The sequence below is a fragment of the Salmo salar genome, chromosome ssa10, assembly GCF_905237065.1.
Source record: "Salmo salar chromosome ssa10, Ssal_v3.1, whole genome shotgun sequence".
Classification (NCBI taxonomy): domain Eukaryota; kingdom Metazoa; phylum Chordata; class Actinopteri; order Salmoniformes; family Salmonidae; genus Salmo; species Salmo salar.
In genome coordinates this window covers 3709791-3722311 of record NC_059451.1, presented here as the reverse complement: position 1 = coordinate 3722311, position 12521 = coordinate 3709791, and the positions used below count along the sequence as shown (strand labels likewise).

The 12521-nt window shown below is 41.6% G+C and overlaps 1 protein-coding gene and 1 non-coding gene across 2 annotated transcripts in view; one reads left to right on the top strand and one right to left on the bottom strand.

Moving 5' to 3' along the window:
• Positions 1–8881, top strand: part of si:ch211-121a2.4 (transmembrane protein 205) — a 28555-nt gene extending 19674 nt beyond the window's left edge. The window contains exon 5 of the mRNA XM_014123872.2: positions 8821–8881. Within this exon, the coding sequence (XP_013979347.1) occupies positions 8821–8828 (8 nt within the window). The 3' untranslated portion in view covers positions 8829–8881. The remainder of the gene's footprint in view (positions 1–8820) is intronic.
• trnat-ugu (transfer RNA threonine (anticodon UGU)) lies at positions 7967–8047 on the bottom strand. The gene has a single exon. It is a non-coding gene; the product is annotated as a tRNA-Thr (tRNA).
• Positions 8882–12521: the final 3640 nt, after the last annotated feature.

Sequence of the window (12521 nt, the reverse complement as noted above, 5' to 3'; positions counted from 1 at the left end):
GTATTTTATTATACTACCAGAGGAGAGGTGGAGGGGTGTATTTTATTATACCAGAGGAGAGGTGGAGGGGTGTATTTTATTATACTACCAGAGGAGAGGTGGAGGGGTGTATTTTATTATACTACCAGAGGAGAGGTGGAGGGGTGTATTTTAGTATACTACCAGAGGAGAGGTGGAGGGGTGTATTTTATTATACTACCAGAGGAGAGATGGAGGGGTGTATTTTATTATACTACCAGAGGAGAGATGGAGGGGTGTATTTTATTATACTAGAGGAGAGGTGGAGGGGTGTATTTTATTATACTAGAGGAGAGGTGGAGGGGTGTATTTTATTATACTACCAGAGGAGAGGTGGAGGGGTGTATTTTAGTATACTACCAGAGGAGAGGTGGAGGGGTGTATTTTATTATACTACCAGAGGAGAGATGGAGGGGTGTATTTTATTCTACTAGAGGAGAGGTGGAGGGGTGTATTTTATTATACTAGAGGAGAGGTGGAGGGGTGTATTTTATTTTACTAGAGAGGTGGAGGGGTGTATTTTATTCTACTAGAGGAGAGGTGGAGGGGTGTATTTTATTATACTACCAGAGGAGAGGTGGAGGGGTGTATTTTATTATACTAGAGGAGAGGTGGAGGGGTGTATTTTATTATACTAGAGGAGAGGTGGAGGGGTGTATTTTATTATACTAGAGGAGAGGTGGAGGGGTGTATTTTATTATACTACCAGTGGAGAGGTGGAGGGGTGTATTTTATTATACTACCAGAGGAGAGGTGGAGGGGTGTATTTTATTATACTAGAGGAGAGGTGGAGGGGTGTATTTTATTATACTAGAGGAGAGGTGGAGGGGTGTATTTTATTATACTAGAGGAGAGGTGGAGGGGTGTATTTTATTATACTAGAGGAGAGGTGGAGGGGTGTATTTTATTATACTAGAGGAGAGGTGGAGGGGTGTATTGTATTATACTAGAGAGATGAAGGGGTGTATTTTATTATACTAGAGGAGAGGTGGAGGGGTGTATTTTATTATACTAGAGGAGAGGTGGAGGGGTGTATTTTATTATACTAGAGGAGAGATGGATGGGTGTATTTTATTATACTAGAGGAGAGGTGGATGGATGTATTTTATTATACTAGAGGAGAGGTGGAGGGGTGTATTTTATTATAATAGAGGAGAGATGGAGGGGTGTATTTTATTATACTAGAGGAGAGATGGATGGGTGTATTTTATTATACTACCAGAGGAGAGGTGGAGGGGTGTATTTTATTATACTACCAGAGGAGAGGTGGAGGGGTGTATTTTATTATACTACCAGAGGAGAGATGGAGGGGTGTATTTTATTATACTACCAGAGGAGAGGTGGAGTGGTGTATTTTATTATACTAGAGGAGAGGTGGAGGGGTGTATTTTATTATACTACCAGAGGAGAGGTGGAGGGGTGTATTTTATTATACTACCAGAGGAGAGGTGGAGGGGTGTATTTTATTATACTACCAGAGGAGAGGTGGAGGGGTGTATTTTATTATACTACCAGAGGAGAGGTGGAGGGGTGTATTTTATTATACTAGAGGAGAGGTGGAGGGGTGTATTTTATTATACTACCAGAGGAGAGGTGGAGGGGTGTATTTTATTATACTAGAGGAGAGGTGGAGGGGTGTATTTTATTATACTAGAGGAGAGGTGGAGGGGTGTATTTTATTCTACTAGAGGAGAGGTGGAGGGGTGTATTTTATTATACTACCAGAGGAGAGGTGGAGGGGTGTATTTTATTATACTAGAGGAGAGGTGGAGGGGTGTATTTCATTATACTACTAGAGGAGAGATGGAGGGGTGTATTTTATTATACTAGAGGAGAGGTGGAGGGGTGTATTTTATTATACTAGAGGAGAGGTGGAGGGGTGTATTTTATTATACTACCAGAGGAGAGGTGGAGGGGTGTATTTTAGTATACTACCAGAGGAGAGGTGGAGGGGTGTATTTTATTATACTACCAGAGGAGAGATGGAGGGGTGTATTTTATTATACTACCAGATGAGAGGTGGAGGGGTGTATTTTATTATACTAGAGGAGAGGTGGAGGGGTGTATTTTATTATACTACCAGAGGAGAGATGGAGGGGTGTATTTTATTATACTAGAGGAGAGGTGGAGGGGTGTATTTTATTATACTAGAGGAGAGGTGGAGGGGTGTATTTTATTATACTACCAGTGGAGAGGTGGAGGGGTGTATTTTATTATACTACCAGAGGAGAGGTGGAGGGGTGTATTTTATTATACTAGAGGAGAGGTGGAGGGGTGTATTTTATTATACTAGAGGAGAGGTGGAGGGGTGTATTTTATTATACTAGAGGAGAGGTGGAGGGGTGTATTTTATTATACTAGAGGAGAGGTGGAGGGGTGTATTGTATTATACTAGAGAGATGAAGGGGTGTATTTTATTATACTAGAGGAGAGGTGGAGGGGTGTATTTTATTATACTACTAGAGGAGAGATGGAGGGGTGTATTTTATTATACCAGAGGAGAGGTGGAGGGGTGTATTTTATTATACTACCAGAGGAGAGGTGGAGGGGTGTATTTTATTATACTAGAGGAGAGGTGGAGTTTGTATTTTATTATACTACCAGAGGAGAGGTGGAGGGGTGTATTTTATTATACTACCAGAGGAGAGGTGGAGGGGTGTATTTTATTATACTACCAGAGGAGAGGTGGAGGGGTGTATTTTATTATACTACCAGAGGAGAGGTGGAGGGGTGTATTTTATTATACTACCAGAGGAGAGGTGGAGGGGTGTATTTTATTATACTACCAGAGGAGAGGTGGAGGGGTGTATTTTAGTATACTACCAGAGGAGAGGTGGAGGGGTGTATTTTATTATACTACCAGAGGAGAGATGGAGGGGTGTATTTTATTATACTACCAGAGGAGAGATGGAGGGGTGTATTTTATTATACTAGAGGAGAGGTGGAGGGGTGTATTTTATTATACTAGAGGAGAGGTGGAGGGGTGTATTTTATTATACTACCAGAGGAGAGGTGGAGGGGTGTATTTTATTATACTACCAGAGGAGAGGTGGAGGGGTGTATTTTATTATACTACCAGAGGAGAGATGGAGGGGTGTATTTTATTATACTACCAGATGAGAGATGGAGGGGTGTATTTTATTATACTAGAGGAGAGGTGGAGGGATGTATTTTATTATACTACCAGAGGAGAGATGGAGGGGTGTATTTTATTCTACTAGAGGAGAGGTGGAGGGGTGTATTTTATTATACTAGAGGAGAGGTGGAGGGGTGTATTTTATTTTACTAGAGAGGTGGAGGGGTGTATTTTATTCTACTAGAGGAGAGGTGGAGGGGTGTATTTTATTATACTACCAGAGGAGAGGTGGAGGGGTGTATTTTATTATACTAGAGGAGAGGTGGAGGGGTGTATTTTATTATACTAGAGGAGAGGTGGAGGGGTGTATTTTATTATACTAGAGGAGAGGTGGAGGGGTGTATTTTATTATACTACCAGAGGAGAGGTGGAGGGGTGTATTTTATTATACTACCAGAGGAGAGGTGGAGGGGTGTATTTTATTATACTAGAGGAGAGGTGGAGGGGTGTATTTTATTATACTAGAGGAGAGGTGGAGGGGTGTATTTTATTATACTAGAGGAGAGGTGGAGGGGTGTATTTTATTATACTAGAGGAGAGGTGGAGGGGTGTATTTTATTATACTAGAGGAGAGGTGGAGGGGGTGTATTGTATTATACTAGAGAGATGAAGGGGTGTATTTTATTATACTAGAGGAGAGGTGGAGGGGTGTATTTTATTATACTACTAGAGGAGAGATGGAGGGGTGTATTTTATTATACTACCAGAGGAGAGGTGGAGGGGTGTATTTTATTATACTAGAGGAGAGGTGGAGTTTGTATTTTATTATACTACCAGAGGAGAGGTGGAGTTTGTATTTTATTATACTACCAGAGGAGAGGTGGAGGGGTGTATTTTATTATACTACCAGAGGAGAGGTGGAGGGGTGTATTTTATTATACTACCAGAGGAGAGGTGGAGGGGTGTATTTTATTATACTACCAGAGGAGAGGTGGAGGGGTGTATTTTATTATACTACCAGAGGAGAGGTGGAGGGGTGTATTTTATTATACTACCAGAGGAGAGGTGGAGGGGTGTATTTTATTATACTACCAGAGGAGAGGTGGAGGGGTGTATTTTATTATACTACCAGAGGAGAGGTGGAGGGGTGTATTTTATTATACTACCAGAGGAGAGATGGAGGGGTGTATTTTATTATACTACCAGAGGAGAGGTGGAGGGGTGTATTTTATTATACTAGAGGAGAGGTGGAGGGATGTATTTTATTATACTACCAGAGGAGAGGTGGAGGGGTGTATTTTATTATACTGGAGGAGAGGTGGAGGGGTGTATTTTATTATACTACCAGAGGAGAGATGGAGGGGTGTATTTTATTATACTACCAGAGGAGAGGTGGAGGGGTGTATTTTATTATACTAGAGGAGAGGTGGAGGGGTGTATTTTATTATACCAGAGGAGAGATGGAGGGGTGTATTTTATTATACTAGAGGAGTTATTCTACTAGAGGAGAGGTGGAGGGGTGTATTTTATTATACTAGAGGAGAGGTGGAGGGGTGTATTTTATTATACTAGAGGAGAGGTGGAGGGGTGTATTTTATTATACTAGAGGAGAGATGGAGGGGTGTATTTTATTATACTGCCAGAGGAGAGGTGGAGGGGTGTATTTTATTATACTAGAGGAGAGGTGGAGGGGTGTATTTTATTATACTAGAGGAGAGGTGGAGGGGTGTATTTTATTATACTAGAGGAGAGGTGGAGGGGTGTATTTTATTATACTACTAGAGGAGAGGTGGAGGGGTGTATTTTATTATACTAGAGGAGAGGTGGAGGGGTGTATTTTATTATACTAGAGGAGAGGTGGAGGGGTGTATTTTATTATACTAGAGGAGAGGTGGAGGGGTGTATTTTATTCTACTAGAGGAGAGGTGGAGGGGTGTATTTTATTATACTAGAGGAGAGGTGGAGGGGTGTATTTTATTATACTAGAGGAGAGGTGGAGGGGTGTATTTTATTATACTACTAGAGGAGAGATGGAGGGGTGTATTTTATTATACTAGAGGAGAGGTGGAGGGGTGTATTTTATTATACTAGAGGAGAGGTGGAGGGGTGTATTTTATTCTACTAGAGGAGAGGTGGAGGGATGTATTTTATTATACTAGAGGAGAGATGGAGGGGTGTATTTTATTATACTACCAGAGGAGAGGTGTATTTTATTATACTACCAGAGGAGAGATGGAGGGGTGTATTTTATTATACTACCAGAGGAGAGGTGGAGGGGTGTATTTTATTATACTAGAGGAGAGGTGGAGGGGTGTATTTTATTATACTAGAGAGGTGGAGGGGTGTATTTTATTATACTAGAGGAGAGATGGAGGGGTGTATTTTATTATACTACCAGAGGAGAGGTGGAGGGGTGTATTTTATTATACTAGAGGAGAGGTGGAGGGGTGTATTTTATTATACTAGAGGAGAGGTGGAGGGGTGTATTGTATTATACTACCAGAGGAGAGATGGAGGGGTGTATTTTATTATGCTAGAGAGGTGGAGGGGTGTATTTTATTATACTCGAGGAGAGGTGGAGGGATGTATTTTATTATACTACCAGAGGAGAGGTGGAGGGGTGTATTTTATTATACTACCAGAGGAGAGGTGGAGGGGTGTATTTTATTATACTACCAGAGGAGAGGTGGAGGGGTGTATTTTATTATACCAGAGGAGAGATGGAGAGGTGTATTTTATTATACTACTAGAGGAGAGGTGGAGGGGTGTATTTTATTATACTAGAGGAGAGGTGGAGGGGTGTATTTTATTATACTAGAGGAGAGGTGGAGGGGTGTATTTTATTATACTACTAGAGGAGAGATGGAGGGGTGTATTTTATTATACTAGAGGAGAGGTGGAGGGGTGTATTTTATTATACTAGAGGAGAGGTGGAGGGGTGTATTTTATTCTACTAGAGGAGAGGTGGAGGGATGTATTTTATTATACTAGAGGAGAGATGGAGGGGTGTATTTTATTATACTAGAGGAGAGGTGGAGGGGTGTATTTTATTCTACTAGAGGAGAGGTGGAGGGGTGTATTTTATTATACTAGAGGAGAGGTGGAGGGGTGTATTTTATTATACTAGAGGAGAGGTGGAGGGGTGTATTTTATTATACTACTAGAGGAGAGATGGAGGGGTGTATTTTATTATACTAGAGGAGAGGTGGAGGGGTGTATTTTATTATACTAGAGGAGAGGTGGAGGGGTGTATTTTATTCTACTAGAGGAGAGGTGGAGGGATGTATTTTATTATACTAGAGGAGAGATGGAGGGGTGTATTTTATTATACTACCAGAGGAGAGGTGGAGGGGTGTATTTTATTATACTACCAGAGGAGAGATGGAGGGGTGTATTTTATTATACTACCAGAGGAGAGGTGGAGGGGTGTATTTTATTATACTAGAGGAGAGGTGGAGGGGTGTATTTTATTATACTAGAGAGGTGGAGGGGTGTATTTTATTATACTAGAGGAGAGATGGAGGGGTGTATTTTATTATACTAGAGGAGAGGTGGAGGGGTGTATTTTATTATACTAGAGGAGAGGTGGAGGGGTGTATTGTATTATACTACCAGAGGAGAGATGGAGGGGTGTATTTTATTATGCTAGAGAGGTGGAGGGGTGTATTTTATTATACTCGAGGAGAGGTGGAGGGATGTATTTTATTATACTACCAGAGGAGAGGTGGATTTTATTATACTACCAGAGGAGAGGTGGAGGGGTGTATTTTATTATACTACCAGAGGAGAGGTGGAGGGGTGTATTTTATTATACCAGAGGAGAGATGGAGAGGTGTATTTTATTATACTACTAGAGGAGAGGTGGAGGGGTGTATTTTATTATACTAGAGGAGAGAAGGAGGGGTGTATTTTCTTCTACTAGCTGAGAGGTGGCGGGATGTATTTTATTGAACGATTAGAGATGGCATAGCTTTTGGCTTTGCAACTTTTAAATTGAATCAAAGGTATACTTCGGTAATGAAAACCTTTATCTACTTCCCCAGAGTCCTATTAACGCAAGGATACTTTCGTGAGCTAATGCTAACTAGTGTTAGCGCAATGACTGGAAGTCCATGGTATCAGCTATCATGCACCATAGACCCAGTCATTGCGTTCATCGGACTCTGGGTAAGTAGATAAAGGTTTAAATTTCCAAAATCCCTTTAATGTAGAGCTGATGTGGATGGTGTCATTAAAGCAAGAGATTCTGTTTACAGTTCTTTTTAAAGTCACATTTACACAACCCTCATCTACCGGTAGAAATTAGGGGGTGGGTGAGGTCATTACTCTCCTGCAGGACTCAGCCTATCCTGTGGGGCTGCCATGGGGACCTCCAGGTGCGTCTTTGATGTCATCTCCTGAGAACCCTCCAACCTGTGTGTTGGCTTCATAGAGGTAGAAAGGACTCCTCTGTGCCACAATGGATTCTGTGACAGCATGGGTAGCGCCATCTCAATTTGAAAGTAGTCAATTTTCTTTTGTGTTTGAAAAAAGCGTATTGCTGAACCAAATGTTGTGATTCATTTCTTGGCTACTAGATTTACAAACCATAGGCAACACAATTCACTCCCAACCCATAGAGACCCCACTCAGTTGACTTTTCTACATTGTAGAATAATAGTTAAGACAAACTATGAAATAACACATGGAATCATGTGTTAAATAAATCAAAATATGAGATTCTTGACAGTAGCCACCCTTTGCCTTGACAGCTTTGTATTCTCTCAACCAGCTTCATGTGGTAGTCACCTGGAATACATTTACATTTTAGTCATTTAGCAGACGCTCTTATCCAGAGCGACTTACAGTAGTGAATACATTGCATTTTTTATTTTTGTACTGGCCCCCCGTGGGAATCGAACCCACAACCCTGGCGTTACAAACACCATGCTCTACCAACTGAGCCACAGGGAATACATTTAAATTAACAGCTAATTAAAAGCTAATGTGTAGAATTTCTTTCCTTCTTAATGTGTTTGAACCAAAGTAGGGGTGGTATACAGAAGATAGCCCTATTTGGTAAAAGACCAAGTCCATATAATACAAGAACAGCTCAAATAAGCAAAGAGAAAAAACAGTTAGTCAACACAGAAAATGTCTTCAAGTGCAGTTGCAAAAACCAAGCGCTATGATGAAACTGGCTCTCATGAGGATCGCCATAGGAAAGGAAGACCCAGAGTTACCTCTGCTGCAATAAAGTTAGTTACCAGCTTCAGAATTCAAGTAACAGACATCTTCAACTGTTAAGAGACTGCGTGAATCAGGCCTTCATGGTCAAATTTCTGCAAAGAACCCACTACTAAAGGACACCAATAAGAAGACATGCTTGGTCAAAGAAACACAAGCAAAGGACATTAGACCAGTGGAAATCTGTCCTTTGCTTGGGCAAAGAAACACAAGCAAAGGACATTAGACCAGTGGAAATCTGTCCTTTGGTCTGATGAGTCCAAATTTGAGATTTTTGGTTCCAACCGCCGTGTCTTTGTGAGATGCAGAGTAGGTGAACGGATGATCTCCGCATGTGTGGTTCCCACTGTGAAGCGTAGAGGTGATGGTGCTTTGCTGGTGACACTGTCTGTGATTTATTTTGAATTCAAGGCACACTTAACCAGCATGGCTACCACAGCATTCTGTAGCAATACGCCATCCCATCTGGTTTGGTGAGACTATCATTTGTTTTTCAACAGGACAATGACCCAACACACCTCCAGGCTGTGTAAGGGCTATTTGACCAAGGAGAGTGATGGAGTGCTGCATCATATGACCTGGCCTTCACAATCACCCAACCTCAACCCAATTGAGATGGTTTGGAATGAGTTGAACTGCAGAGTGAAGGAAAAGCAGCCAACAAGCACTCAGCACATGTGGGAACAGCATTCCAGATGAAGCTGGTTGAGAGAATGCCGAGTGTGCAAAGCAGTCATCAAGGCAAAGGGTGGCTACTTTGAAGAATCTAAAATATATTTAGATTTGTTTAACACTTTTTTGGTTACTACATGATTCCATAGATGTCTACACTTATTTTACAATGTAGTAAAACCCTGGAAGCAGTAGGTGTCAACTTTTGACTGGTACTGTATATTTATTTGGTGTTACATGTACGAGTGGATTTCTTTTAATTTGGGGTGCTTTAATCAAATAAAGAAACAAACGTATCTGTTGTGCCCTTGAGCAAGACATTTAACCCCTAATATGCAGGGTTTTTCTGGATCAAAAAGGGTGGTGGGTGTGGCTGAATTTGAGCCCCCATCTTGGCGGGGGAAGAAATTTTATTTAAGCCAATTTCTCCATGGTGCTATAATACATTTTTGCAGTCTTAAAAGCAAATGTCCTGCAATTCTATGCATTTTACTATCGCTAATGCTGTGTTCAAACAAATCAATACCGCTTAATTGCTTTTGAAATGTAATTCTCCCTGACTGTCAAGATTTTTTGTGATTGTTAGTTAAATATAGTTCCATTTGGTTTTAGTCATTTGTTTACATAAATCCAGTGTAAGAAATAAAAAAATATTTAACGTATACCTCGGGTTTCAATCGAAAATCCGCACAGGGTTCCACATCCACGCAGTGATTGCCGATGAGAGGGGTCATTTCATTCGAGGGGGTGGCGTGGAACGTATACATTAGGCTTCACCTGCTACTGCTGTGTGCCCCCCGTGCTGCTTTTAGCCTCTGACTGTCAGTGGTCTAGCGGATTGCGATAAACAGTAAAAAGATCCATTTCACTATGGACTAAAATACTTGAAGGGTTGTAGATGAGGTATTTTTAATGTTAAAAACCATTGTTCTGGTTTTGAAGATAGTTTGACATGTTACAGTAACAGATGCCTTGTTAGGTGATCAACATGATTCACTCAACTTACTACACAAATCAGTAACAAAAAGTAAGTACACCCAGCTAAAACCTTGGGGAGTGCAGACATTGGTATATCAAAAATGCGAATATTGCCATACCTGACAACTTGGCTGTTGTTGGGTAATGGCATGTAAAAGGACCCTGACGTTTCTAAGTATTAAACAGCCTTCAGGGTTAAGTTAGTCCCATCCTTAACCCTTAGGGGAGAAGTTAACCTCTGACAGCCAAACTATGAAACACATCTAAAAGCTTTAGCAAGAGCAAGGTATTGTCTGTTGCCTGCCAGCTACAGTTAAAACAGACCCACTAATCAATGAGACGTGCTAGCAGCAAGTGACGCCTTGCGCTAGGTAGACTCAGCGATATGACGTACATGCAGAAAGTAAACAGCATAGTGGGTCAATAGACTCAACTTCTGTGCTGTTTTGGTGCCCTGGCTACCACACTCTTTTGCCTGGCTACCCACACTTCTTACGCCGGCCAAATGCCACGCCAACGGAAGAGTGGATCCCGACGATTTCTAGAAAGCAAACATCCTAACCATTTTGATTGGTCCCAGAGACAGATGTGTTGTGCCAGAGCAAGAACACACGTGGATAAAACGGCGTTTAGAAAATTCGTCATTGGCTTCGATACCCTGGTTAAAAACGATCCGATGACTTTGTTTTGTACAACACCCTTCATTTTGACATCACCACAAGTGAAGTATGCAGCAGAATAATTCAATTTGAGTTATGGCACATACTGTGTGTGACTATGTGAGAGAAAAGTCTTGTATCTCGCTCATCTCAATATCTGCGGTGCTGCTCGTGGCAACATTTTGCTGAGTCTACCTTTAAACGTCTTTGTACGCCTATAGAGTTTGGTGGCAGAGAGTACTTAGCACCTCTGAACGTAATTTGTGAACAGTGTGTGCACCGATTTTCCATGTAGAAGCACGAGTCAGACGTCTACAGAGGGTGGTCCCTAACGATCGGCACACAAACGCTAGATCCACATTCGGCGCGATGTGTGAAAGCCTTTAGGGTAAGTTAACCCTGGACATGGCGTGTCACAGTAAGGCATCTGTAGTTCACCTTCTCCCAACACTGGCTAAATACAGATAGACCTCCCAACACTGGCTAGCTACAGACAGACCTTCTCCTAACATTGGCTAGCTAGACCGACAGCTGGTAAAAGTGCAATAATATTGTTTTTAAAAGCAAATGAAAAGATTTGACAATCATAAACTTAACATCATTACCACAAGTTGCCTCTATAGAGACCCAGTCACACATACAAACCCTTTATAAAACCCAGAGCAGACATTCAGAAATACTGGAGAATGACAATATAAAAGTCTTTCCTTTCAGATACAGTTGAAATCAGAAGTTTACATACACTTAGGTTGGAGTCATCAAAACTTGTTTTTCAACCACTCCACAAATTTATTGTTAAACTATAGTTTTGGCAAGTGGGTTAGGACATCTACTTTGTGCATGACACAAGTAACTTTTCCAACAATTGTTTCACTTATAACTCACTGTGTCAGAAGTGTACATACACTAAGTTGACTGCCTTTAAACAGCTTGGAAAATGATGTCATGTCAATTAGCCAATCAGAAGCTTCTAAAGTCATCATTTGAGTCGTACCTGTGGATGTATTTCAAGACCTACCTTCAAACTCAGTGCCTCTTTGCTTGACATCATGGGAAAATCAAAAGAAATCAGCCAAGACTTCAGAAAAGAAATTGTAGACCTCCACAAGTCTGGTTCATCCTTGGGAGCAATTTCCAAACGCCTGACGGTACCACGTTCATCTGTACAAACAATAGTACGCAAGTATAAACACCATGAGACCACACAGCCGGCATACCACTCGGGAAGGAGACGCGTTCTGTCTCCTAGAGATGAACGTACTTTGGAGCGAAAAGTGCAAATCAATCCCAGAACAACAGCAAAGGACCTTGTGAAGATGCTGGAGGAAACAGGTACAAAAGTATCTATATCCACAGTAAACGAGTCCTATATCGACATAACCTGAAAGGCCGCTCAACAAGGAAGAAGCCACTGCTCCAAACCCGCCATAAAAAAGCCAGACTACGGTTTGAAACAAAAATATAACCGTTTGGCCATAATGACCATCATTATGTTTGGAGGAAAAAGGGGGAGGCTTGCAAGCCGAAGAACACCATCCCAACCATGAAGCACGGGGGTGGCAGCATCATGTTGTGGGGGTGCTTTGCTGCAGGAGGGACCGGTGCAATTCACAAAATAGATGGCATCACGAGGAAGGAATATTATGGGGATATATTGAAGCAACATCTCAAGACATCAGTCAGGAAGTTAAAGCTTGGTCGCAAATGGGTTGAATGACCCAAAGTTGTGGCAAAATGGCTTAAGGACAACAAAGTCAAGGTATTGGAGTGGCCATCACAAAGCCCTGACCTCAATCCTATAGAAAATTTGTGGGCAGAACTGAAAAAGCGTGTGCGAGCAAGGAGGCCTAGAAACCTGACTCAGTTACACCAGCTCTGTCAGGAGGAATGGG